General features: G+C 54.7%; 1 protein-coding gene and 1 long non-coding RNA gene across 2 annotated transcripts; one reads left to right on the top strand and one right to left on the bottom strand.

Moving 5' to 3' along the window:
* The first annotated feature begins 5,009 nt into the window (after window positions 1-5,009).
* On the top strand, window positions 5,010-9,295 carry LOC309682510 (guanylate-binding protein 1-like). The gene is made up of 9 exons (XM_082496602.1): window positions 5,010-5,230; window positions 5,321-5,448; window positions 5,888-5,997; window positions 6,313-6,515; window positions 6,633-6,875; window positions 7,175-7,455; window positions 7,760-7,972; window positions 8,100-8,202; window positions 8,332-9,295. The coding sequence occupies exons 1-9, from the start codon at window positions 5,038-5,040 to the stop codon at window positions 8,469-8,471; spliced, it is 1,614 nt and encodes a 537-aa protein (XP_082352728.1). The 5' UTR covers window positions 5,010-5,037; the 3' UTR covers window positions 8,472-9,295.
* Window positions 9,296-23,787: 14,492 nt separating this feature from the next.
* LOC309682530 lies at window positions 23,788-25,870 on the bottom strand. The gene is made up of 3 exons (XR_014270125.1): window positions 25,120-25,870; window positions 24,893-24,995; window positions 23,788-24,763 (listed from the first exon to the last, which is right to left on the bottom strand). It is a non-coding gene; the product is annotated as an uncharacterized lncRNA (long non-coding RNA).
* Window positions 25,871-27,101: the final 1,231 nt, after the last annotated feature.

Genomic DNA, 27,101 nt, shown 5'->3' with positions numbered 1-27,101 from the left:
AAGTTTGCCTTGCTGAAGTCCAGGGTTGCAATTCTGCTTGCTATTCTGCTTCCACCAGCCGAGATCATGAACTCCACCATCTCATGGTCGCTGCAGCCAAGGCAGCCTTCAACCTTTACTCCTTGCACCAGACCCTCCTTGTTAGTGAGGACGAGATCCAGCAGTGCACCTCTCCTAGTCGGCTCCTCCACCATTTGCATCAGAAAGTTGTCATCAATGCATTGGAGGAACCTCCTAGACTGAGGCTGGCTGGCTGGGTAGTCCTTCCAGCAAACATCCGGAAAGTTAAAATCCCCCACGACAACCAGGGCCTGTGACTGTGAGGCCACTCTCAGCTGCCCATAGAAGGCCTCATCAACTTCCTCCCCCTGATCTGGTGGCCTGTAATAGACACCCACAACAGTGTCACCCCTGCCAGCCTGTCCCTTAATCCTCACCCACAGACTCTCAACTTGCTCCTCAACTGCACGTGGACAGTACTCGGTACATTGTAGTTGCTCTCTCACGTAAAGGGCAACTCCACCACCTCGCCTGGCTGGCCTGTCTTTCCTGAAAAGGACATAGCCACCCATGACCACATTCCAGTCATGTGAGCTGTCCCACCATGTCTCTGTAATTGCCACCAGATCATAATCTCCTGACCGAACAAGAGTTTCTAACTCTTCCTGCTTATTCCCCATGCTGCGTGCATTGGTGTACAGGCATTTCAGGGAGCGAGCTGAGCACACCGATTTCACCCTATGGGTATGGGAGGCCTCCCGGCCTTTATCAATCAAGGCCTCCTGGCCTTTATCAACTTTGAGCTGGACCAGTCAGCCAGGAGGGAGTCCTGGGGTCCAGGCTGGGGTATGAGGGGTTGATGAGGGTCCCCAGGGGACCTGAGGGGACCCCCAAGTGTGGGGTGCCTGTGGGATGAGCATGTCAGTGCTGGGTGTTTGCAGCGAGCACTGAGATGGCCCAGGAGATGCGTGGGGTGGGTCAGAGGGATGGGATCAGGGCCTGGGAGGGGAGAGCAGGTGTGGGCACTGAGGCAAAAGAAGGGTTAAGTGTGGTAGAACGAATAGGGAGGAATAAGCAGCTGCAGCACTGTTTTGGCAGATGATGAAGTTGTGTGAAGCTACTCCCTAGATAAGGAGGTGCTGCTCACGGGGAAGAGAGATTCCCTTTTCGGGGGGAATGTGATCTTTTAGAGCACGCGGTGGTGTAAACAAGTAAAGTAGAAAATTACTGGCCTTGGTAGAAAAGTATATAAAGAGCACGCTTGCTTAATAAAGCTGATTTCAATCCTGGATATCGGAGTCCGTGTCTTTCAATCTGCCAAAAATGATGCCTGAACAGGGACTTGAAGTTTCACTTCACCCAGGGCTATTAATAGCAGCATCCCGCTGACCGGTGGCGGAGCCCGACTGAACTTGGATTGCTGAAAGGAAGCGGCATTGTGCATGATGTGCATGATTGTCAACCTACCGCTTGACGGAGGTAAGCAGCCGGTGACTATGGGGAATGGTATTTCCCAGGAGCAGAGTACCACAGTGAATATAATGCAGGAAATATTGAAACAACACGGGAAAAGCATACCCCTCCAAGATCTCAAAGTGCTGTTAATGTGGGCTCGGTCAAACTGCCCGGGGATCGATTCCAGTTCTATCTACGATCCCAAAACCTGGGACCAGATAGGGGTCAAACTGTGGGACTCGGCAATCCGGTCGGACAAAACAGCGGCAGGGTTTCTCTCTGCATGGTGGACGTTGTTTGAGACCTTGAAACAGCATACTCAAAAGCCCGGAGAACAGTCTAAGACCACCTCAGCTCCATTGGATTTGGTGTCAGCCGACATGGTGGTGGGGGCTGTGGGAGATCAGGAGTCGCCTGCAGACGACCCTTTCGATCCCGGGCCAGTCGATGCTGAGCAGGAGCCAGATTTGTTTTCCCCCGATCCCCATGATAGATGGGACTCGGTCCGTGATGGAAAAAGGGGAGTCGCTTCGCCAACCAGTGTCACTCCAGGTTTGACAAGGTCAGCAGACCGCTTCAGCCATCAGGTCGAGGAAACAACCGGGTCAGCGCGCAGAGGGGGCACATGATGACACAAGCCACCCTCCCCTGCCCCTGTCAGCCCCAGCCTGTATGCCCGAACCAGCGGAAGCGCCAGAAAGGACATGGCCTCCGCAGTCACAGTAACGCTTTTTGATACAACCGCTACCCTGATCCCTACGGGGGTTAAGGGACCGTTGGGCAATGGACTGAGCACCCTCCTTCTCAGTCGCTCCTCGGCGATGTGCCAGGGACTGTTTGCATTGCCTGGTGTTATCCATGTGGACTTTACCAGGGAGATTCAAATTGTGGTATGGACTCCTGGTCCTTCGTGTCAGATTCCTGAAGGCTCACGTATTGCACAGTTGGTGCCGTTTCAGAGCCAGGTGCCGTGATGCCTGGAAGATGCTTGCGGAGATGGTTTCAGTTCCACAGGGCCCGTGCAGATCATGTGGGCCCAGAAGGTCTCCACGCGACGCCCCTCCTACCGTTGTAGCCTCCGGCACTCCACCCGTCAAAATGAGATAACTCTGGAAGGAATTATTGATACGGGTGCGGATGTTACCAGCACCTCTACAACAGCTTGGCCTCCCTCGTGGCCACCCCCCAGGGCAGCTGCCTCCGTTTCTGGTATCAGGGGGGGCAGCTCTCCCATTGCAGAGTCAGCACAACATTCTGAGTACAGGCCCGGAGAGGTGAGTGGCAACTGTAAAGCCATTCATCCTCGCTAGCTGAGTCACTCTCTGGGGCAGAGATTGCTTGTCACAATGGGGCCTCCACCTCCGGTCTTGGTAGAAAAGTATAAAAAGAGCACGCTTGCTTAATAAAGCTGATTTCAATCCTGCATATTGGAGTTCGTGTCTTTCACTCCGCCACAAGCCGGGGGGAAAAGCGATGTGGGGTGCGCAGACATTAGGGGAATGGTTCACGCCCCGGTGTGGGATAACATGCGGTTGGGAGGTGGTGAGGGTTTGCTTTTGGGTCGCTTGTTTTTTGTTCCTGGTCCTTCAGTTATTAAACTGTCTTTACATTGTCTGCTCCGAGTTTCTGTGCTGAGCTTGTGGGCCCTGTCAAACCATGGGCGGTCTCTCTGGGTGGGGTTTTCCTCCTGCCTACCAGTGCCTGACTTTCACTTTCGCTCTATGACTCACTGATTTCCCGGAATAGCAGGAGAGGGGCCGCTGGCCACGGGCAGAGGATAAAAGTCAGGGCAGGACCCAGGCTGCAGCAAAGCTCTTGCAGCCCCGGACAGGGGTCGAAGACAGCGGTGAGTCCCTTCCCCTCACGCCTCCCCCCAGCCCGGGCAAGCAGCCCTGCACACTGGGGCTGCGGAATGCCTCCTTCTGACCCGGGAAGCCACGGGGTCCCCAGCAAGTGACAGGGACCCAAGCGGGTGGGAGGAGGAGGACATCCAAAGGTCTGCTGGGGCTCTGGCACGGAGCAAGAGGAATGGGTGGCTGGGAGCGGGTGTTCAACCCCCCGTGGCTTTGCACGCACGTTAGGACTGGCCGAAGCTGGGGCGCTATGCCCGAACCTTTCCTCTCCTCCCTACTATGCAGGCAGTGCCCGTGACTTGAGGGGCAGCCTCTTCTCCCCCCCTGGGGATTGTCTTGTTCTTTCTGGATAAGGGCGGTGCTTGTGAGGTCCTCAGAGAGGATTCAAAGCCCAGCAGTGGGCAGTGTGTGTGGAGCTGGCCGTTGCCGCAGTGTGTCGCGGGGGGTGTGGGAGGTTGCCGTGGGGCAGCTTCTGGGTCTGGGCATGGGATGAGCCCTTGTGCTGCGTGGGGTTTGCTGGAGCCCAGGAGGGGCTGGTGATGGCTGGGGCTTGTCGTGGTTTAACCCCAGCTAGCAACTAAGCCCCACGGACCCCGTGGCTGCCCCTCCCCGGGTGGGATCGGGGAGAGAATCAGGAGGGAGAGAACTCATAGTTCGAGATCAAGATGTTTTAATAGGCAAAGCGAAAGCAAAGTGTGTGCAAACAAAGCAAAATGGTCGGTTGGGCGTCAGCTGTCGTGGAGGTGACCGTTCCCAACTTCTTGTTCATTCTGTGCTGGTTTTGGCTGGGATAGAGTTAATTTTCTCCCTCCCAGATACTGAGTTTCACATTCCTCCCTCTGACTCCCTGATTTCCCGGAATAGCAGGAGAGGGGCCGCTGGCCAAGTGCAGAGGATAAAAGTCAGGGCAGGACCCAGGCTGCAGCAAAGTTCTTGCAGCTCCGGACAGGGGACGAAGACAGCGGTGAGTCCCTTCCCCTCACGCCTCCCCCCAGCCCGGGCAAGCAGCCCTGCACACTGGGGCTGCGGAATGCCTCCTTCTGACCCGGGAAGCCACAGGTGCGGGGGCTTGTCATGGTGGTTGCGTTTTGAGGTAAAACAGGACCAATTCTGTTCAGTAAGTTCACTTTTTAGCTGAGCCTCTTCTTACTACTGAAAATTAACTGCACATTGTGCAGGAACTCATGTCCCGGTGAGAGGCACAGCGGGGGGTGAGAGGGGATTTGAGGGGGTCAGGAATGAGAAATTTATGGAGACATTCCTAGGCAGCTCCCAGAAGCTTGAATTTCACCCCCTAACCTATCCTTCCCTTGGTGCTGCTGTGACTCTGCAGCCATTCCTCTGCCCTAGAGCCCTGCCTGAGGCCATTGCTCTGTCCCACACCCATTTCTGCACAATTCGGCACTCAGCAAACTTCCACGGGGGGTTCAGGACACAATGCAGAGCACTGCCACGGTCCCAGTGGGCTTTGCGGAATTGAGCCATTCCTGTTGTGTGGCCAACGGGAAGGGGCTGTGCACCTCTTCTAAGTGTCGTCGTTGTCTTGGCAGCATCGCTTGCGATGGGCCAAAAGAGGAGGTGTGGTGGAAGGAATTTGATGCAAAGCATGATTGGCTTGGAGAAATGAAGCAGGGTGATAAGGACTGTCCCTGTTTGGACTGTGGGGTGCCCCCACCTTGTTAAGCATGCCGTCTCGCCGTCTCCTCCGCAGGCTGCGTTTGCGTCAGCAATGGCATCTGAAGTGCACATGCCGGAGCCTGTCTGCCTCATAGAGAACAGCCAGACGAAGAGGCTGGTGGTGCATCAGGAGGCCCTGCAGGTGCTGTCGGAGATCACCCAGCCTGTGGTGGTGGTGGGCATCACAGGGCTGTACCGCACTGGCAAGTCCTACCTCATGAACAGGCTGGCTGGTCAGAGGAAAGGTGAGGGAGGTCCCGGCCCCGGCTGGCCAAGGTACCTGGGTTTCCCCCTCTCTATGTAGCACTCTGGAGAGCTGTGCGTCCTCCCCACAGGTTTCTCGCTGGGCTGCGGCCTGCAGTCCCACACCAAAGGGGTCTGGATGTGGTGTGTACCTCACCCCTGCCAGCCTGGACACACTCTGGTGCTGCTGGACACTGAAGGGCTGGGCGATGTGGAGAAGGTGTGGCAGAGGCGGAAGCTGCCTTTGTGCATTCCCAGCACTTGGGGAAGCTCTTGAGGGCCCAGCCACGGGGACCAGAGTGCAGGTGTTCCCACCACCGGTGGAGGCCTTCAGCCTGTGTGCTGGGAAGAGCCGGCGGCCACGGGGAAGGCGGTTGGGGTAGACAAGGTGCCAAATTCCTCTGCTTCTCTGGCAAAGAGCAGCAGAACGGGAATGGGGAGCTCAGGGAGCACTTGGATAGAGGTGTGGTGGCACCCTGAGAGTAAAGAGTTGAGGATAACGCGGCTGCAGAAAGACATGGGGGTGGCATGGGGGTGGGTGTCTCCAAACACTGGGCTTGCCATGGCGTGTTGGTTAGGGGTGCTCAGGGTCTGGGGCTCTGGGGTTCTGCTCAGACTTTGGGAGTGTTGTTAACAAGAGGCATGGGTTGTTGTTCCAGGGCGACACCAAGAACGACACCTGGATCTTTGTGCTCACCGTACTGCTCTCCAGCACCCTGATCTACAACAGCAGAGGCACCATTGACCAGCAGGCCATGGAGCAACTTTAGTATCCTTGGTGGGACAGCAGCACCAGGGATGCCCTCCTCTGCCTGTATGGTGGGCAAGGGCTTGACAAATGCTACTTCCTCCAACAGTGGCAGAACCTTCTGGTGGTGCCCAGTGATGTGCTTTGAGTCCTCAGGAGTGCCATGTGGTGGAGCTGAGGGCTGAGGCTTTTTCTCCCTCCTCCTTCCGGTGGTTCCCTGCAGTTGTCTGTCCCCGCAGAGTCTCCCCTCTTGCCCAGGAAGTGCTGGGGGCTTGCAGGATGGCGATGCCCCTGCCTTCAGAGCAGAGCTCCCTCTTTCCTTAGCCAGCTCCCTAGCTATGTGATGAAGCTGTCCGAGCATGTCAAGTTGAAAGCAGCACCCGAGCAGAGTAACGATAAAAGGAAGGATTCCGAAAAGTTTGCCTCCTTCTTCCCGACGTTTGTCTGGACTGTCCGGGATTTCACGCTGCAGATGGAGGTGGATGGGAAGGAAATCTCTGACGATGACTACTTGGAGATGGCACTGAATTTGAAGGCTGGTAAGGGAATGGTGCTGTGCTGCTGGAGACATCCAGCCCCACACTCAGCGGCATTTCAGGGTAAGTCAAGAGCAGCCCAAGCCCGGTGAACTTGCTCCGTGTCCCCTTACCCCACAGGTAACAGCCCAGAGATCCAGCGCTACAATGAGCCCCGGGAATGCATCCGCCAGCTCTTTCCGAATCGCAAGTGCTTCGTTTTTGAGCAGCCAGCCCACAAGAGGGACCTGGTCCGCTTGGAGGAGCTTCAGGATCATAAGATCGATCCTGAATTCCAGCGGCAGGCGGAGAAATTCTGCAGGCACATCTGGGAGAAGTCTTCACCTAAGACCATCCCCGGTGGCGGCATCATAACAGGGACGTGTGAGTACGGCTGTCCAGAGGGTTGGGTGGCCAGCAGCTCCTGGCACTGTGTCTGGGGAGGGGTCAAATGCAGAGTCAAATGATGCCGGTGGGGAAAGGGAGAGGTATTCTGCTGGCTGCTGTGCCTGCCTCTGGATTTGGAGGTTCTGGGTGTTGGAGGCGGGTGGGAAAGAGTTTGGAAGAGAAGTTGAGGCAGGCTCTGGCAGGGAGGCAGCAGGGATATGGCAGGAGCCGGGGCCGAAGGGGAGCCTGGGTTGTGTTGGGGCTGCCGATCTCTCATCCTCGGTCGTCCTTGGCAGTGCTGGGGAAACTGGCAGAGGCCTACGTGGAGGCCATCCAGAGCGGGTCAGTGCCATGCCTGGAGAGTGCGGTGCTCGCCCTGGCCAAGATTGCAAATGCAGCGGCACTGGAAGAGGCTGTGAAGTTGTACCACGATCTGATGGATCAGCGGGCGCAGCTGCCGACGGAGACCGTTGAGGAGCTCCTGGATCTGCACAGCCAGTGCGAGCGGGAGGCACTGGAGCTGTTCCAGAAACAGGCATTCGGGGATGACATCTGCCATTTCCAGGCAGATCTTACAGTAGGTGCTCCCCAGCCCAGCTGGGATTCCACCAGGGACATGCTTCCCCTCTCCTGCTGACTAATTCCTATCCCTCTGTTTTGTGAAGCCCGTGGTCCCTGGCATGCTCTCTGCTCCCGTGCAACTCGGTGCAGAGATGTCTGTGGGTGCACAGTGCCCTCCCCATCTCTCACCTGCCAGCTGATCACCCCACAGATGGAGATTCCAATTTCCGTGTCAACAGGGCTTGTTCTTTGCCTAGGATGAGAGCGGCGGCCGCAGCTCAGCCTGGGCTGATGCCTTTGCTCTGCATCTTTCTGGACAGCGCCAGGTGGAGGCCATCAAGGCGACGTTCTGCAAGGCCAACGAGGAGGTGTCCCGTCGCAATTGCGAGGCTGCTCTCTGGAACCTCTACCAAGACATAGACAAAAACATCAGTGCTGGTGTCTACAGTGTGTCAGGGGGTTATGAGCTGTTCAAAGCAGACCAGCAGGCACTGTTGGAGAAATATCGTGAGCTGCCTGGCAAGGGGGTGAAGGTAGGCACAAGAGCAGCTCCCCTTCAAGGGGAGAGGCTCCACGTCCCATCCCCTTCCCCCAGGAAACCATTTCCCCCAACTGCTGCTCTTTCTGCCCCCGACTCCTCTTCTATCTGTGCTCCTGCAGGCTGATGCTGTCCTGCTGGAGTTCCTCCCGCGCCTAGAGGCTCTGGAAAAAATCATCGTCAACACCCAACTGTCCCTGGCAGAGAAGGACAAGGAGCTGAAAAGTAACTTCTGGGGGGCAGAAATGTCACTGCCTGTCGAGGGCCAAGCTTGGTGGGGGGGACAAGAGTAGTCCTTGGGAGCCTGGGGGCTCAGCTCCCACCTTTGCAACACCTCTGTTCCTCTGTCCCCAGGTGTGCAGGAGCTGTATGAGAGAACTCAGAAGGAGTGGGAGGACCGGTGGAAGGCGATGAATAGAGAGAGTATATTGTCAAATGCCACGCTTATGGTGTATTCCCTTACGAAAGCATTGAAATATTTACCAAGACTGTAGTCACAAAGTAAGAGAGGTGTGTATTGTGCCCATGTAACAGTCTGTTAAAGTTTGAAAGCCTTTCCTGCAAGACGCTTGCCGTAGAGTAGGGAAGTGACCTCCACGTTAGCTTGTACTGCACTGTAGATAGTGCTTTCATGCGTGTCTCCTCCAGGAGAAGCTGTTGTCCTCTTCCCTCCCAGAGCACCTGCTCTCTCCCTCCATCTGAAGGCATGGGGAACGTTGTGAGGTTGTGAGCAGAGCAGGAATCCCCGTGGTGGGCGCTACCTGGTTTGCTTGGCATCGGTCCTGGGCAGAGGGACCCAGAGGGAGTGAGCCCGTGACCCAGGGAGCAGTGGGTGAAAGCCATCCTCTGCTCCGTAGCTCTTCCCACCCTGGTCCTTCGTGAGGCTCTTCTCCCTCTGAAGCGGTGAGGAAGTTGTCCCCAGAGATCTGTCGTGCTCTCTGCTCGCTCACCCCAGCTGCATGCTGCTGCCTCTTGTCTCTCTTGAGCCCAAGAGATCCCCAAGTGCCCCTTCCCGAGGGTGTCTGAGGTGTTACAGCAGGAGGTGGCTGCTGTACAGAGGGTTCGTGGGAGGTGTCCCCCCATTGTACTGGGTTTGGCTGGGAGAGAGTTAATGTTCTCCTTAGATGCCGGGGTGGTTGTGTGTTTTGGATTTGTTGGTGTCACCCCCCTGTTTTAGCTGTCACCGAAGCGTGTCTGCACCTTTTCTGTTTCTCAAACACCAGGGAGTAGGCGGGGGGTGGGCAAGGAGTTGGGAGGGGACACGGCGGGGACAGCTGACCCCAACTGACCAAAGCGATATCCCGGACCATATGAGCCTGTGCCCCAGCAATGGAAACGGGGGAAAGCGGGAGGGAGGGGGGATGTTTGGAGTTACGGCGTTTGTCTTCAAAGCCACCGCTACGCACAATGGAGCCCTGCTGTCCTGCAGGTGGCTGACTGCCTGCCGATGGGAAGTGGAGAATGAATCCCTTCTTTTGCTTTGTTTGCACAGGCACCTTTGGCTTTATCTATTAAACTGTCTTTATCGTGAGCTATGAGTTGTCTCACTTTCACCCTTCCCATTGTCTCCTCCATCCCCCAAGTGGTGTGGGGCTTAGCTGCCTTCCGGGGTCAACCCACGACACCCATGGGCAAAGGGGTGTCCCTCTTCCCTGCAGGGAATGAAATGTTCACCTGCAGCATGAGAAGAAGCAGGGACACTAACCGTTGCAGTAAGGTGAAGGAGTAGAGGGTTTTGAGTTCTTTCTGGACAGAGGGGCTGCTCCAAAGGCAGTCACCCCCGCCATGCCAGAGGCACTAGCCCCTGGAAAGACTTTCCTGCGCTGTGGGCACTCCATCCCTGCAGGGGAGGTCTGCCCGTGAGAGAGGAAGGTCTGCAGAGCACAGCCCCTGCTCACCCAGCAAGGTCCTGGGGAAGCTCCCGAGGACAAAGCCCAGGCTCTGCTCCTCCACAGGCTCCTGTGCCGGTGCTCTTTGCCCTCCTGAGCCCCCACACCGTGAGACCCTCCCTTGCCACACTCTAGTCCTGGGAGCCGTCCCACCACATAGAACCATAGGATTGCTGAGGTTGGAAGGGACCTTGAAGAGCATCAAGTGCAACCACTAAGCTACCCTGGCAAAACCGCTTCTAAACCATGTCCCCACGTACCACGTCTACCCCTTTTTTAAACACCTCCAGGGATGGCGAAGCCACCCCCTCCCTGGGCAGCCCCTTCCAATGTCTAATAACCATTTCAGTGAAAAATTTTTCCTCATATCTAGTCTAACCCTCACCTGGCATAACTTGAATCCTTTTCGCCCAACACTGCCTAACACTGCAATTCCACCAATGAATCAGGTCCTTAAGCGCCACACCTACACACCTTTTAAAGACCCCCAGGCCCTCTTCTGCCGGTCAGCGTTCCAGCCATACTGCCCCAAGCCTGTAGCACTGCCTGGGGTTGGTGTGACCCGAGTGCAGGACCCGGCACTTGGCCTTCTTGAACCTCATACCATTGGCCTCGGCCCATCGGTCCGGCCTGTCCAGATCCCTCTGTAGAGCCATCCTACCCTCAAGCAGATCAACACGCCCGCCGAGCTTAGTGTCATCTGCGGACTTACTGAGGGTGCATTCGATCCCCTCCTCCGGGTCATTGATAAAGATAGTAAAGAGAACCGGCCCCAGCACTGAGCCCTGGAGAACACCACTTGTGACCGCACACCAACTGGATTGAACTCCATTCACCACCACCCTCTGGGCACGGCCATCTTGCGTTCCCAAACAGATCGTAGCCCGGCAACTGCACACAGATCTCTCCCTCCTCACGTTAATTCCCCGTGCCACGTGCATTAATGTGCAGAGACTGTAGAGAGGCACCCCAGCATGCTGAGTTCCTGGAGAGGCTTTGGGGATTTCTCCATCACGGTGACACGTTGGTGCTTCCTTGTTACACACAAATGCTGGAGGTGACCTGATTAAGGTCTCCTTTATTGATTTTTCAATCCCTTCCTGTCACATCACCCCGGAGCTTTGCTCATCGACCCTCTCTGCCACTCCCTCACACGCTGCTGGATGCCCTCTCCCTCTCACCCTTACTTCAAAGCCTCCCTTACAAGGTCAAAGATTCATTTGCCCCATTGGGGTGGTGGATCCCATCTCTGCCAGGCACACACTGATCTCCATACAGGGTCCCGTGGTGGGTGAGCCCCAAACCCCGTCACCAACACCAAGTCCTCAGCCAACTGTTGACCCACATGAGCAGTGCTCTCCTCCTCACAGCCTTGGCCCTGGGGCCAGCAGGCATTGCCTCCAAGCCATGCAGACCTGGTGTGTGGTATGAGTTGAGTTGCCTTCAGGCTTTGCCTCTGAAAGGAGAGCGCCCCAAAATGTCTCCCTGAGGCAGACTGCGGTGAGCTGATCTGCTGATTGTCCTCCCAGTCAGGATCTCTTCCTCCTGCAAAGCAGGTGCACAGGGACATTAGTGCTGTGGTTGCCAGAGACAGGTGAGATGAATCTCACTGAGAACAGCAAAGTTTGCTCTGGATCACACAGAGAAGTGTAAGGGCTCTGTGCACGTCTCTACAGCCACGCTGCTCCACGTGCTCCTTCTCGTCACCTCCCACTGAGTGAAGATGGCACCGAAGTCTCCCTTTTGCTCCTTAAGTCTGAGCAAACCCACGTCTCCAACGGTTGGACTCGATGGTCTTAAGGGTCTTTCCCAACTTCAAAGAGTCCATGACTAAAGAGGGGGCTTGTGGTCACATGACTTGCGATGGGAAAAGTTTGCATGAGAGGCCTTGTACCCACAGCTTACTTTGTTCCTTGACAAAGAAGTCTTGGAAAAGCCACCTGCTCTTCATGTGTTAACTGCATGATCAGTGTTCCAAGCTCATATGTATCGATGCTCACTGTGTCACTCTGTTCCTTTGTTCTCTGTTTTCAGAGAACTACTTAGAGATAGAGAAGTTCTTGGTCGGGTTAAGACTTAGACCTCTACGTCCTTTGGAGCCTGAACCAGACTACTGCTAGTTTGGACAAGGAATCATAGAATGGTAGAATGGTTTGGGTTGGAAGGCACCTTAAAGACCATCTAGTTCCAGTCCCCACACCTTCCACCAGCCCAGTTTGCTCAAAGCCCTGTCCTGACTGGCCCTGAACACCTCCAGGGACTGGGGCATCCACAACTTCTCTGGGCAACCTGGGACAGTGTCTCACCACCCTCACAGGCAAGAACTTCTTTCTAATATCTCACCTAAAGCCCCTCTCTTTCAGTGTCAAACCCTTCCCCCTCGTCCCATGGCTCCCCTCCCTGACCCAGAGGCCCTCCCCAGCTCTCCTGGAGACCCTTTAGGCACTGGGAGGGGCTCTGAGTTCTCCCCGGGCCTTCCCTTCTCCACGCTGAACACCCCCAACTCTCCCAGCCTGTCTTCACAGCAGAGGGGCTCCAGCCCTCGCAGCGTCTTTGTGGCCTCCTCTGGATCCCCTCCAGCAGGTCCATGTCTTCTGTTGGGACACCCAGCCTTGGACTACAGCAAAACGACCAAGACAGATATTTCAGGGACTGGGTATACCTACAGTGGTGGTGTCTGTAACTACAGAATCACAAAGGGTTCTTGCACAAGCACATCCATTTCCAACGTGCACAAGGACAGTTTCAGGGGTTTCATCAGGATGTATTTCAAAATGACAAACATTTTGTTCGGTGTCAAGACGGATGTCTTGGGCCTTAATGCTGTTATTTCCCCAAGAAATCCTTGCTGTTGCCATACAACACATGCATTAACAGCAATGGTCGGCCATTTGTTCCCATTTTCTGGGGCCCACACTCTCTGTTCTGACAGACAGAGTACAATTTAATCGCAGTGCACTGATTGGGTGTATGGTGGGTACACAAGCATTGCCTAATGCTCAAACAAAAGCTCTGGCTTTACTGTCAGTGAGGTCATAAGTGAGCTTCACGACACACCACCCTCTCAGGAGAAGTTCCTTCAGTCAGAATATCATCTCTTGGCAGAGTTCCACATCCTGAGGAAGCGGGACGCTCTGTGAAAGTTCAGCAAGCGCAGCATGAGCGATCGCGGGTGAATGTTTGTAGCTCTGTGGGAGTCTGTTAAAGGGGTATTGTCTTCCTTCCCAAGGAAGAGCCAGTTTCTCTTTATCCTCCTCCGGCGAGGGCACCGTAAAGAACATATCTCCGACATGGAGCACGGCCATCCAGGGGTGTGCGGCTGCCTGGAGCGTGGCTGTTAGAGCTGCACTAGCGGGTACGCAGCCATTAGCGGAGATGTGTCGGCACAGCAATACTCGATTACATATTATTATGCTGATAATCAACTCTCAGGTGCCCTCTCCCACCCAGTTTCAGACTGGCCAGAGGGCTGAATTGTACAGGGGGTGGGGTAATAATGTGCCATTTTTCTGAGTCTGTTATGACGTGCGAAATTCCATTTCCTGCTGCAGCAGCAATCGGATCCTGCAGTACACTGGTGATTTCTGGGCTGTGCAGAGTGCACGCACTGTAGCCTCCCAATTCCTACCGGGGTTGGGGTCGGTGATTGTCCCGAAGGACCACGCGCCGCAGTCTGCCAGGCACTAGTTTCATCCAATCAGCACATCAAACCCCTAAATATTTTCATTGTGCTTTTTAACTGCTAAGCCAGTAGATGACATGTGCTTCTCTTCCGGAGAACATAAACAAATTTTCACAGTTTGGCAAATAACACTTCCTCCGTTTACCCTGGGGACTTTAACTCTTTACTGTCTGGATCGCATACCCAGCTTCTTGGCATCCCTGAATGAAGAGGAAGGATCACCGCCATCCACCTGCGGGCAACACTTTGTCTAATGCGGCCCAGGATCAGCCATGACCTTTTCCTTGCCTTCACCTTGTATTTTCTTTTTCCCTCTTTTGCCCCTCCAGAGCTCTTCCCTTTGATCACCCCCAGGCCCTCCCATACAAACAGCCCTCCCCTGTTAAACCTTTCCTCACTGCGCCTGCTTTGCCTTGGTTTGTCCCCTCATTTGGTGTTTCTGGGATGGTCACCATGGTAGTACCTGCCGTGGCTTGGAATTTCATTTAACTAGTATCTCCTCCTTTCATTTCTTATCTGCCCTGCCCTATAATTTCCTCATGCTGTGACCTTGTTAGGGATGCCACAGATCAGTGGGCCACCAGCACGCTGACACTAACAGTTGGCACAACGCAGCTTCACTCCAAGTAGACCTTGAGAAACTCAGGAATTTGGCCAACTGAGACGTCAAGAAGTTTTCAAGGAGGCAGAAGGATGGTCTGACCTTCTACATTAGGGAGCAAAACAACCCCTCTTAAAGCAAGGCAGGCTTCTACCGGGACTGGATGAGCAGCAACCTGGAGGAGAAGGGCCCGGGCATTACAGGGCAGTGGTGCTAACCCTAGCTATGGGCATGTGCACACTGGTCTGCACTGGGAGGAGTGTGGCCACCATGGCCAGGGGAGTTATCAACCCCCAGCCCGCACTCAGCACGTGTGGGGCCACATCTGGAATAGTGTGGCCTCTTGTGGGCATGCCTTTTCTGGAGGAGTGGGGAGGAACTGGAGCAGGCCCATAAGACGTCTGCCAAGATGAGGTTAAAGGCCATGTGTGGGAAAGCTGAGAGGTGGGGACCTCATTGGCCTGGTGAAGTGGAGGCTCAGGAAAATACAGTAGTGGCCTGAGAAATCTTGATGGTTACTTCCAGAGACGATCGCATGTTTTTTAGTGGAAGGAAAGAGCATGAGAGAGGAAAACCCCAAGAAACTGCAGTTCTGGAAGTCCAGATGGGTGTGAGGAGACAGAAATGTCAGTTGAAGGAGGGTGGTGTTTTGGCACAACATTTCGCTCAGAGGCAGTCTGGGTTAGCGGATGATTTTGTGTTTGAAGGAACAGCCAGTGAGGATGGAGAGATGTCAGTAAAGGTAGGGACATGCCGGGGTGAGAACAAGTTTGGTGTCATTTTTGGGACGGACACGATACTGAACATCAAGTTGCAGCAATCCAATTGCTTTATTTTACAAGCAGTGCTTTTTTATATTCTTTTACCCGTGTGCTTATCTATGGATATGTATTCTACCATTCTACTTTTGCCCAATACGCTCTCACATCACACGCCAGCCAGCCAATACAATTGTTGATCACGCGCTCTTCATGCTCTGGTCAAAGCCAGGATGTTTGCCAACCCTTTTCTTTTTACTTGGCTCTTCTCAGGACTCCCCAGTCTCTTCAAGGGTACACGCATATCTGCTCAAGGTCAATTTTAAGCTCACATTCTGATCCCTCGGACCAGCCAAAGTTTCCCACAATTCCCCCTTTTTGTATTTGTGCTACAAATGCCGCCCCCATCACCTGCTGCAGGGCCCTTTGCAGCGGGGAGATGAGACATGGCACCATCACTAGCACAACTACAACTATCAACAATATTATTAATCCTGCTTTGACCATTGAAACCAGCCATCCCGAGAGTCCCCAGTTTTGCAAACGGTGATCAAAAGAGAAGAACCCGTCCTCTTCCTTTAACTTTTTCGTTCGTTTCATTAACTCTTGTAGGCGTACATGAACAGATTGAGAATGGTCTGATAAGTTCATGCAGCACAGCCCATCAAAATCTTGACAGCCATGACCTTGAGCCAGCAACAAAAAATCTATTGCAGCTCGATTCTGCAGTCTGGCATGTCTAACTGAGTCTACATCTAGTAGTAAACTACTTAAAGCTGAAGATGTAGCATTAGATCGCTTGGCCAGCCAACACTCAAGCTTCTTAAGCGTAGCAAGCGCTTTAGCTGACGCCACTCCGGGGGCTAAAAAGGATGCTGCAATTATTTCTCCAGGGTTCATGGCACTGAGGCCATGTTGCCACCTTGCACACCATGCGGAGGCTGGGAGGTGTTGAACTGTTGTCCTTGGCATCCTGGCATCACACCCCACACATCCCAGGAAGAGCCCTGAGCCGTGTGGGATGGACAGGATCTCTCTTCTGAGGGGCTGGGGTCAGGGCTTGGCATTTGGTGTGATAAAACACACCAAGACTTTACTCAGCACCAGAGCCACCGCTGCTTGGCCTGTGCCTGCCTGTCATCACTGCCTCCAATTTTCTGCTCTAACGAGTCCATGGGGAGGCTGTCTTGGAATTGGCCCTCAGTGGGGCTCATTAATACTCCAGGAAACTTCAGCGTTTCCTTCTGACTCCTTGAGCAGATTGTGCAATCCCTTCTCAGCACTGCAGGTCCATGGACTCAGCACCAAAACCACCATGGGGCTCATTCCAAGGCAGAGAGCCCTCGTGTGCCTTGTCTCTTCCCATAATGTTCTTCAAGTCTTCAGCAGCTAATTGGAGAGGTTTCAGGAGGGTAGTTAAAGGGGAAGTTTTCAATGACTACTTAATGAAAAAGTATATATACTTTTTAAAGTATTTTTTTTTTTCCTTTTCAGTGATAACAGCATTCTAGAACTGGTATTGACCCAGAGGGTCACCTAAGCTGATATGGGCAGGTAGGAGAAGCAGTCCCTTGACGCCAGACACTCGATGGACATCCTTGCTCCTCACCTCCCCAACCCCTCCATTTCTCTCATCGGACCCCTGGGCCTTGCATCACTTCTCCTTGCATCAGACTTCTCCACTGAAGGCTGCAGCTGGATGTTACAGCACCTTGCCACCAATTCCCTCCTGCTTTCCTCAGAGAACTGCCACAGGAGCACTTCTCCTCATTCACAAAAAAAAAAAAAAGCCACACATGATGCAATTCGATAACCTTCAAAACACTCTCCTTTTCCACATGCCATACCCAAGCTGCACCTCACGAGGGCCACCTTCCACAAGGGATATCTACACAAGAACTGTTTTAGATAGAGTTAGGAAAGGATAAATAGAAGCATAATTAAGGATATGTGTCAAGAGTTCATTACATTTTTCAGAGATGGGGCAATTTTCTAATTCCCTGAAGCTCAAAGCAGCAATCACATAGTTTGGAGGCATCTGAGTGACCAACGAGCCAGGGGAGAGGGAAACCTGGAGAGCCATGGGAAGGGTATGTGTGTGTCCAGATAGACTGCTGAAAAGATGCCCTCAGGCGAGGTCGCTTAATCAGGAGAGGTGGGAACACATGAAAGGTGAGGGAGAAGAAACACACAGTGGAGTAGACAGAGTAGCTGCCATGCAAGTAGAGGGGAAGATCAATACTTCTCCTATGAATAATGCACTTCCGGGACATTCCCTTTCTGACAACGTGGGAAAATATGGTGATTTCATTAAAAGTACTCAGGTGTTTTGACTGATTAATAATGTTGAAAAAAATGTGCACCTTTCCAGGCAGACCTCAGTGGCCTGACCATAAACATCCAGGGCCTTTCTTGGAGGCCCAACTGGACCTGATGTGTTTGTCTGGGATGGGCAGGTGTTGCAGAGGAGATTAGAGCCCCTCGGGAGCTGCAGGTGGAGGCTGGGCAGGGGGTGCTCACCATGAATACAAGGCCTGTATTGAGGAGTCCTGTCTGGGGTCCATTCCCCTCATTCCCAAAACACACGTCTCAACTTCAAGTAGGAAAGAAAGTGAAGGGGCAGAGAAGCAGACTGCAGGGGTGGAGAAATCCCAGCCTGGGAAAGCCCAGGTTTTCTCCCTACATCTCCGTGCACAGCCAGACAAGGCACGTGGAGGTGGTTCAAGCTGACTGCAGTGAGTTTCGGGAGTAACACACAGAGGTCTGAGGCAGTGCCTCCCAGGCTGTAGTTGCAGTGAAGAGGGAGGAGGAGGAGGAGGAGGAGGAAGAGAAGGAGGAGGAGGAGGAGGAGTTTGAGTTCCCATGCCTTGCACTGTATGGCCACATAGGGCACAGGAAAATTCATGACCCATAAGCACCAGGAACACAGCCGGAGATCATAGGATCATAAGACAGCTCAGGTACGAAGGGACCTCGGGAGGTCTGCAGTCAAAGAGTTCACAAAGAGGGTCAGACCGGGTTCTTCAAGGCTTGATCCAGTCGTAGTTTGAAACCCCCCAGGGACAGAGACGGCACAGCCTCTCTGGGTGACCTGTTCCAACGGTGCACTGAGTCCATGGAGAAAAAGTGTTTTCTTTTCTCCAGGCTGAAGCTCTTCTCTATCACCTTACGCTCACTGCTTTTTGCCCTCTCAACATGCACCCCGGTGGAGAGCCTGGCTCTGTATTCTCCGTAACCTCCTCGTAGGTACTGGTAGGCTGCACTGAGGTGCCCCTCGGCCTTCCCTTCTCCAGGCTGGACAAGCCCCGCTCCCTCAGACTCTTCTCATAAGTCAAGTGCTCCAGCCCTTGACCATCTTGGGCACCCTTTGCTAAACCCACTCCAGCTTACCACCAACATTCTACCTGTACTGGGGATGTGAAATCTGGATGCAGTTACCTGCACAGTCCCTTTCCTCGCTCTCCTGGCCATGCTCCTGGTCAGACAGCCCAGGACACTGGTGGCCTTCCCTCCTTTCGGGCACACGGCTGCCTCCTCTCCAGATCACTGACCACCAAGACCTTCTCCACAGAGCTGCTCACCAGCCCAGCTGCTCACAAGATGGGCTCTCCTCCTCCTTCAGCCCTCTCTTTGAGCACAGAGCCCTGGAGACCTTTCCAGGAAAGACAAAGGCCATTTGAGTCCCTCAGCTGCCCCTGTGTCTGCTGGTGTGAAATCTCCCTCCCCTTCAGCAGCAGCCCTGCATTTCCCTTGCTCAGCCTTGGTCTCTAACAAGCAATCAAAGCTCTTTGTTTCGCCCTTGACAGCCCTTGCAACCGACTCCAGGGGAGCTTTGCCTTCCCCACAATCATACCTGCACAATGGCGGCAATGCACAGGAATCCCTTGTTTGTGCCTGTCTTTGCTGCCCCTCTCTGGATGCTGCTTCGTGGCCCCGTCACCACCCTGTCCCGGAGGTGGCCAAGCAACAGAGCTGCAACTATTGTTCCAGACCAGGCTCCTCTCTCCTGTGCCTGCACGTCTCAGCTGCCTTCAAGGAGCCCTGGCTCTGCACCACAACCCACCTGGGCTGAGTCCTCACCCTGCGTGGTCACACAGCTCAGCCAACTTTGGTCCTGTCCTCTGCCGGGCACTTTCCAGCCCGGCCCAGCCACTTCTCACCTCTTCCCATCTCGCCAGCGAAAGACCAGCCTGCCCCGAGCTGCTGCATGCAGAAATACCTTTCTCCTGGTCATTTCTTCCCCTCACAGAGTTGCTCCTTTGCTCTTCTCCAGGGACGTCCCTTCCCCAGAGAACCTTTCCCCATGGCAATGTGCCTGTGCTGACCTGGCTGGACACTCCTGGCCCTCCCCGTGCTCCCCACAGAGCCCTGAGAGGGTGGTGCGGCTCTGCAGAGTGAGCAGGCTGTGGTGCCCAAAACCCATGCGGAGACAGTCCAAGGCAGAGCCCTTCTGAGCATTCACCAACTCCTGGGCCAGAGGTCACCCACAGGTGAAAGCTCAGCCCAGGCCTTCCCCAACACATCACCCCATGCCCTCCACCCCCGAGCCCATGCAGAACCCAAGCACAGCAGCATGGCCTTGGAGGGGCAACCTCTTCAGACGGTTCTCGACTTCAGCTGGGGAAGAAGAGTCCAACCTCCAGACACTGGAAGTGAGGAAATCCCCTTTTATTAGAGAGATGTGGCACAGGAGAGCAGCTGTACCATCATGCCACAGACATGTACAAAGGCCTCTGCCTCAGACAGACTGGGCTCATGATGCTGGAGAAGTGGAGTGGATGCAGATACTCCTGGCCAAACATGATGATCACAGACCAAATGCCCAAAGGCGAGGTGGTTCCTGAGATGAACTGGAAATTGCTGGTGAAGAGACCTGGGCAGCTTATTGCTGCTGAAAGACAAGTGATTGACTCAGCTTCTTCAGTGTGTCTTGGAGCTCCTGGTTCCTCATGCTGTAGATGAGGGGGTTCACTGCTGGGGGCACCACCGAGTACAGAACAGCCATGAGCAGATCCAGTGAGTGGGAGGAGGTGGAGGGGGGCTCCAGGTAGGTGAACATGCCAGTGCTGACATACAGGGAGACCACGGCCAGGTGAGGGAGGCATGTGGAAAAGGCTTTGTGCCGTCCCTGCTCAGAAGGGAACCTCAGCACAGCCATGAAGACCTGCACATAGGACAGGACAATGAAAATAAAACACCCAAACCCCAGGGAGACATTAACCACAAGAAGGCAGGCTTCCCTGAGAGAGGAGTGTGAGCAGGAGAGCTGGAGGATCTGGGGGATTTCAGAGAAGAACTGGTTTATGGCATTGTCTTGGCAGAGGGGTAGTGAAAATGGATTGGCCGTGTGCAGCACAGCATGGAGGACACCACTGCCCCAGGCAGCTGCTGCCATGTGGACACAAGCTCTGCTGCCCAGGAGGGTCCCCTAGTGCAGGGGTTTGCAGATGGCAACGTAGCGGTCATAGGCCATGATGGTGAGAAGAGACAACTCTGCTGACAAGAAGACAAACAGAAACACTTGGGCAGCACATCCTGCATAGGAAATGGCCCTGGTGTCCCACAGGGAATTGGCCATGGATTTGGGGACAGCAGTGGAGATGGAGCCTAGGCTGAGGAGGGAGAGGTTGAGGAGGAAGAATTACATGGGTGTGTGGAGGTGGTGGTCACAGGCTATGGCTGTGATGATGCGGCTGTTGCCCGGGAGGGCAGCCAGGTCGATGCCCAGGAAGAGGTAGAAGTGCAAGAGCTGCAGCTCCCGCTTGGCTGCAAACTCCAGGGGGAAAAAGTGGGTGATGGAGCTGCTGTTCGACATGTGCTGCCTCAGGGCAAGGGGCACTTTCCGTGGAGGGAAAGACAGTGACAAATTAGGGGAGAGTTCTCTGAGCAAAATCAAAGGAACTACTCACGGATGCTCTCCCTGCTACACTCAACTCCCTTTTCCTTTTGCAGGAGACCTTCTTCAGCTCCATGGTTGGAGCTCTGGTTGGTGCTGGCTGCGTGTGCCCTGAGGAGCAGAGCATCTCCTGGTTTGCTGCCCAGGAGTCAACCCTGCTCCGCAGCAATGGGTTCATCTGAACGGTAGGGGCAGGAGCCAGATCTTTGATGGGGGTTTTAGATCGCATGGCCTACTCTCAAAAGCCACCAGACACGGCCAAGAGCAGAGGGGTCCACTGTAGACCGCTGAACCTCTCACCTCGTCTCAAGGTCTCTCTTTCAGAAAAAACAAAGATTCTATGGGGCAAATTTGCCTCGTGGAGGGCAGGTCAGATCTTGGAAGGACAGCTCAAGGAGCTAGCCAAGGTAGCCAAGTGTTCTAATGATGGTACCGCATGAAGGGATGACATCAACACTGCTGTGCAGCTGCTCTCAGCCTGTGTGCTCTTCAGGGGGAAACCGGCAAGATGCTGGAGAGCTGCCCCATACCTCTGCTGGAGCTCTGGCTGCAGAGGAGCTGGTTCATTCTTTGGACCCCACAGCCCTGAGGGCAGAGGCTTTGCTGGATGGGAGAGAGGCAAGGGGGCTTGCTCAGAGCAAGGGGGTCTGCGTTGGAGGGAACGGCATGGGGTTTTCTGAATTCTCCCTCCCACGGCATTTCTGGTTTTCGTTTCCTCTCATTCCCTGATCGTATCCATGCTGCCTGGAGATTTTCATGCTGGCAGGTGTAAAAAGGGCAGGTCAGCACAACCCTGAGGGGGCCAGGTGACGCTGGTGCTGTCCATAGGCACAGGAGAGGATGAAGGCAAATTTGGAGGTTCCTTGCAGACCTACTGATCTCTCAAAGTTACAATCTCAGAGTCCCCTTGATGTGTGCAAACCGGAGAGCTCCTTTTCCATTTCTTCCTCTTTCCTGACCCGCAAAGAGAAGGAAACAAAAACTTCAGACCCTACAGAGCAGGGACAATGCTCTGAAGGACAGGGTGGCACAGCTGGACCCTGCGCACCTGCTTTGCAGGAGGAAGGGATCCTGACTGGGAGGACAGGTCAGCAGGTCAGCTTGCCGCAGTCTGCCTCAGGGAGATATTTTGGGGCACTCTTCTTTAAGAGGCAAAGCCTGAAGGCAACTCGATTCATACCACACACCAGGTCTGCATGGCTTGGAGGCAATGCCTGCTTGCCCCAGGGCCAAGGCTGTGAGGAGGAGAGCACTGCCCATGTGGGTCAACAGTTGGCTGAGGACTTGGTGTTGGTGATGGGGTTAGGGGCTCAGCCACCACGGGACCCTGTATGCAGATCAGTGTCTGCCTGGCAGAGATGGGATCCACCTCCCCAGAGGGGCAAAGGAATCTTTGACCTTGTAAGGGGTGTGTTAAACTAAGGGTTAGAGGGAGAGGGCATCTGCTTGAGGGTAGGATGGCTCTACCAGAGTGGTGAGGGAGTGGCAGAGAGGGTCAAAGAGTGAAGATCCGGGGTGATGTGACAGGAAGGGATTGAAAAATCAATAAAGGAGACCTTAATCAGGTCACCTCCAGCACTTGTGTGTAACAAGGAAGCGCCTCCGTGTCACCGTGATGGAGAAATCCCCAAAGCCTCTGCAGGAACTCAGCATGCTGGGGTGCCTCTCTACAGTCTCTGCACATTAATGCACGTGGCACGGGGAATTAACGTGAGGAGGGAGAGATCTGTGTGCAGTTGCCGGGCTACAATCTGTTTGGGAACACAAGATGGTCATGCCCAGAGGGTGGTGGTGAATGGAGTTCAATCCAGTTGGTGTGCAGTCACAAGTGGTGTTCCCCAGGGCTCGGTGCTGGGGCCGGTTCTCTTTACTATCTTTATCAATGACCTGGAGGAGGGGATCGAATGCACCCTCAGTAAGTCCGCAGATGACACTAAGCTCGGCGGGCGTGTTGATCTGCTTGAGGGTAGGATGGCTCTACAGAGGGATCTGGACAGGCCGGACCGATGGGCCGAGGCCAATGGTATGAGGTTCAAGAAGGCCAAGTGCCGGGTCCTGCACTCGGGTCACACCAACCCCAGGCAGTGCTACAGGCTTGGGGCAGTATGGCTGGAATGCTGCCCGGCAGAAGAGGGCCTGGGGGTCTTTAAAGACGTGTAGGTGTGTCCCTTAAGGACCTGATTCATTGGTGGAATTGCAGTGTTAGGCAGTGTTGGGCGAAAAGGATTCAAGTTATGCCAGGTGAGGGTTAGACTAGATATGAGGAAAAATTTTTCACTGAAATGGTTGTTAGACATTGGAATGGGCTGCCCAGGGAGGGGGTGGCTTCGCCATCCCTGGAGGTGTTTAAAAAAGGAGTAGACGTGGTACTTGGGGACATGGTTTAGAAGCGGTTTTGCCAGGGTAGCTTAGTGGTTGGACTTGATGCTCTTCAAGGTCCCTTCCAACCTCAGCAATCCTATGGTTCTATGTGGTGGGACGGCTCCCAGGACTAGAGTGTGGCAAGGGAGGGTCTCACGGTGTGGGGGCTCAGGAGGGCAAAGAGCACCGGCACAGGAGCCTGTGGAGGAGCAGAGCCTGGGCTTTGTCCTCGGGAGCTTCCCCAGGACCTTGCTGGGTGAGCAGGGGCTGTGCTCTGCAGACCTTCCTCTCTCACGGGCAGACCTCCCCTGCAGGGATGGAGTGCCCACAGCGCAGGAAAGTCTCTCCAGGGGCTACTGTCTCTGGCGTGGCGGGGGTGACTGCCTTTGGAGCAGCCCCTCTGTCCAGAAAGAACTCAAAACCCTCTACTCCTTCACCTTACTGCAACGGTTAGTGTCCCTCCTTCTTCTCATGCTGCAGATGAACATTTCATTCCCTGCAGGGAAGAGGGACACCCCTTTGCCCATGGGTGTCGTGGGTTGACCCTGGAAGGCAGCTAAGCCCCACACCACTTGGGGGATGGAGGAGACAATGGGAAGGGTGAAAGTGAGACAACTCATAGCTCACGATAAAGACAGTTTAATAGATAAAGCCAAAGGTGCCTGTGCAAACAAAGCAAAAGAAGGGATTCATTCTCCACTTCCCATCGGCAGGCAGTCAGCCACCTGCAGGACAGCACGGCTCCAACGTGCGTAGCGGTGGCTTTGAAGACAAACGCCGTAACTCCAAACATCCCACCTCCCTCCAAAACACACAACCACCCCGGCATCTAAGGAGAACATTAACTCTCTCCCAGCCAACCCCAGTACAATGGGGGGGACACCTCCCATGAACCCTCTGTACAGCAGCCACCTCCTGCTGTACCACCACAGACACCCTCAGGAAGGGGCACTTGGGGATCTCTTGGGTCAAGAGAGACAAGAGGCAGCAGCATGCAGATGGGGTGAGCGAGCAGAGAGCACAACAGCCCTCTGGGGACAACTTCCTCACCGCTTCAGAGGGAGAAGAGCCTCACGACGGACCAGGGTAGGAAGAGCTACGGAGCAGAGGATGGCTTTCACCCACTGCTCCCTGGGTCACGGGCTCACTCCTTCTGGGTCCCTCTGCCCAGGACCGATGCCAAGCAAACCAGGTAGCGCCCACCACGGGGATTCCTGCTCTACTCACAACCTCACAACGTTCCCCATGCCTTCAGATGGAGGGAGAGAGCAGGTGCTCTGGGAGGGAAGAGGACAACAGCTTCTCCTGGAGGAGACACGCATGAAAGCACTATCTACAGTGCAGTACAAGCGAACACTGAGGTCACTTCCCTACTCTACGGCAAGCGTCTTGCAGGAAAGGCTTTCAAACTTTAACAGACTGTTACATGGGCACAATACACACCTCTCTTACTTTGTGACTACAGTCTTGATAAATATTTCAATGCTTTCATAAGGGAATACACCATAAGCGTGGCACTTGAGAATATAAGCTCTCTATTCATCGCCTTCCACCGGTCCTCCCACTCCTTCTGAGTTCTCTCATACAGCTCCTGCACACCTGGGGACAGAGGAACAGAGGTGTTGCAAAGGCGGGAGCTGAGCCCCCAAGCTCCCAAGGACTACTCTTGTCCCCCCCACCAAGCTTGGCCCTCGACAGGCAGTGACATTTCTGCCCCCCAGAAGTTACTTTTCAGCTCCTTGTCCTTCTCTGCCAGGGACAGTTGGGTGTTGACGATGATTTTTTCCAGAGCCTCTAGGCGCGGCAGGAACTCCAGCAGGACAGCATCAGCCTGCAGGAGTACAGATAGAAGAGGAGTCGAAGGGAGAAACAGCAGTTGGGGGAAATGGTTTCCTGGGAGAAGAGGATGGGACGTGGAGCCTCTCCCCTTGAAGGGGAGCTGCTCTTGTGCCTACCTTCACCCCCTTGCCAGGCAGCTCACGATATTTCTCCAACAGTGCCTGCTGGTCTGCTTTGAACAGCTCATAACCCCCTGACACACTGTAGACACCTGCACTGATGTTTTTGTCTATGTCTTGGTAGAGGTTCCAGAGAGCAGCCTCGCAATTGCGACGGGACACCTCCTCGTTGGCCCTGCAGAACGTCGCCTTGATGGCCTCCACCTGGCGCTGTCCAGAAAGATGCAGAGCAAAGGCATCAGCCCAGGCTGAGCTGCGGCCGCAGCTCTCATCCTAGGCAAAAATCAAGCCCTGTTGCCACGGAAATTGGGATCTCCATCTGTGGGGTAATCAGCTGGCAGGTGAGAGATGGGGAGGGCATTGTGCACCCACAGACATCTCTGCGCCAAGGTGACCGGGAGCAGAGAGCATGCCAGGGGATGCCAGGGACGCAGAGAGCATGCCAGGGACCACGGGCTTCACAAAACAGAGGGACAAGAATTAGTCAGCAGGAGAGGGGAAGCATGTCCCTGGTGGAATCCCAGCTGGGCTGGGGAGCACCTACTGTAAGATCTGCCTGGAAATGGCAGATGTCATCCCCGAATGCCTGTTTCTGGAACAGCTCCAGTGCCTCCCGCTCGCACTGGCTGTGCAGATCCAGGAGCTCCTCAACGGTCTCCGTCGGCAGCTGCGCCCGCTGATCCATCAGATCATGGTACAACTTCACAGCCTCTTCCAGTGCCGCTGCATTTGCAATCTTGGCCAGGGCGAGCACCGCACTCTCCAGGCATGGCACTGCCCCGCTCTGGATGGACTCCACGTAGGCCTCTGCCAGTTTCCCCAGCACTGCCAAGGACGACCGAGGATGAGAGATCGGCAGCCCCAACACAACCCAGGCTCCCCTTCGGCCCCGGCTCCTGCCATATCCCTGCTGCCTCCCTGCCAGAGCCTGCCTCAACTTCTCTTCCAAACTCTTTCCCACCCGCCTCCAACACCCAGAACCTCCAAATCCAGAGGCAGGCACAGCAGCCAGCAGAATACCTCTCCCTTTCCCCACCGGCATCATTTCACTATGCATTTGACCCCTCCCCAGACACAGTGCCAAGAGCTGCTGGCCACCCAACCCTCTGGACAGCCGTACTCACACGTCCCTGTTATGATGCCGCCACCGGGGATGGTCTTAGGTGAAGACTTCTCCCAGATGTGCCTGCAGAATTTCTCCGCCTGCTGCTGGAATTCAGGATTGATCTCATGATCCTGAAGCTCCTCCAAGCGGACCAGGTCCCTCTTGTGGGCTGGCTGCTCAAAAACAAAGCACTTGCGATTTGGAAAGAACCTGCAGATGCATTCCCGGGGCTCATTGTAGCGCTGGATCTCTGGGCTGTTACCTGTGGGGTAAGGGGACACGGAGCAAGTTCACCGGGCTTGGGCTGCTCTTGACTTACCCTGAAATGCCGCTGAGTCTGGGGCTGGACGTCTCCAGCAGCACAGCACCATTCCCTTACCAGCCTTCAAATTCAGTGCCATCTCCAAGTAGTCATCCTCAGAGATTTCCTTCCCATCCACCTCCATCTGCAGCGTGAAATCCCGGACAGTCCAGACAAACGTCGGGAAGAAGGAGACAAACTTTTCGGAATCCTTCCGTTTATTGTTACTCTGCTCGGGTGCTGCTTTCAACTTGACATGCTCGGACAGCTTCATCACATAGCTAGGGAGCTGGCTAAGGAAAGAGGGAGCTCTGCTCTGAAGGCAGGGGCATCGCCATCCTGCAAGCCCCCAGCACTTCATGGGCAAGAGGGGAAACTCTGCGGGGACAGACAACTGCAGGGAACCACCGGAAGGAGGAGGGAGAAAAAGCCTCAGCCCTCAGCTCCACCACATGGCACTCCTGAGGACTCAAAGCACATCACTGGGCACCACCAGAAGGTTCTGCCACTGTTGGAGGAAGTAGCATTTGTCAAGCCCTTGCCCACCACACAGGCAGAGGAGGGCATCCCTGG

Source organism: Vanellus vanellus (genome assembly GCF_965231255.1).
Source record: "Vanellus vanellus genome assembly, chromosome: 30".
Lineage (NCBI taxonomy): Eukaryota > Metazoa > Chordata > Aves > Charadriiformes > Charadriidae > Vanellus > Vanellus vanellus.
Note: the sequence above shows the minus strand (reverse complement) of the source record. Positions and strands in the feature narration are given on the sequence as shown.

Bases quoted from the DNA above. Each gene is read 5' to 3' on its own strand.
- LOC309682510 (XM_082496602.1), top strand. From the start codon at position 5,038: ATGGCATCTGAAGTGCACATGCCGGAGCCTGTCTGCCTCATAGAGAAC. The intron at 7,456-7,759 runs GTAGGTGCTCCC...CTTTCTGGACAG, and splicing joins ATTTCCAGGCAGATCTTACA to CGCCAGGTGGAGGCCATCAA. The intron at 8,203-8,331 runs GTAACTTCTGGG...CTCTGTCCCCAG, and splicing joins GAAGGACAAGGAGCTGAAAA to GTGTGCAGGAGCTGTATGAG.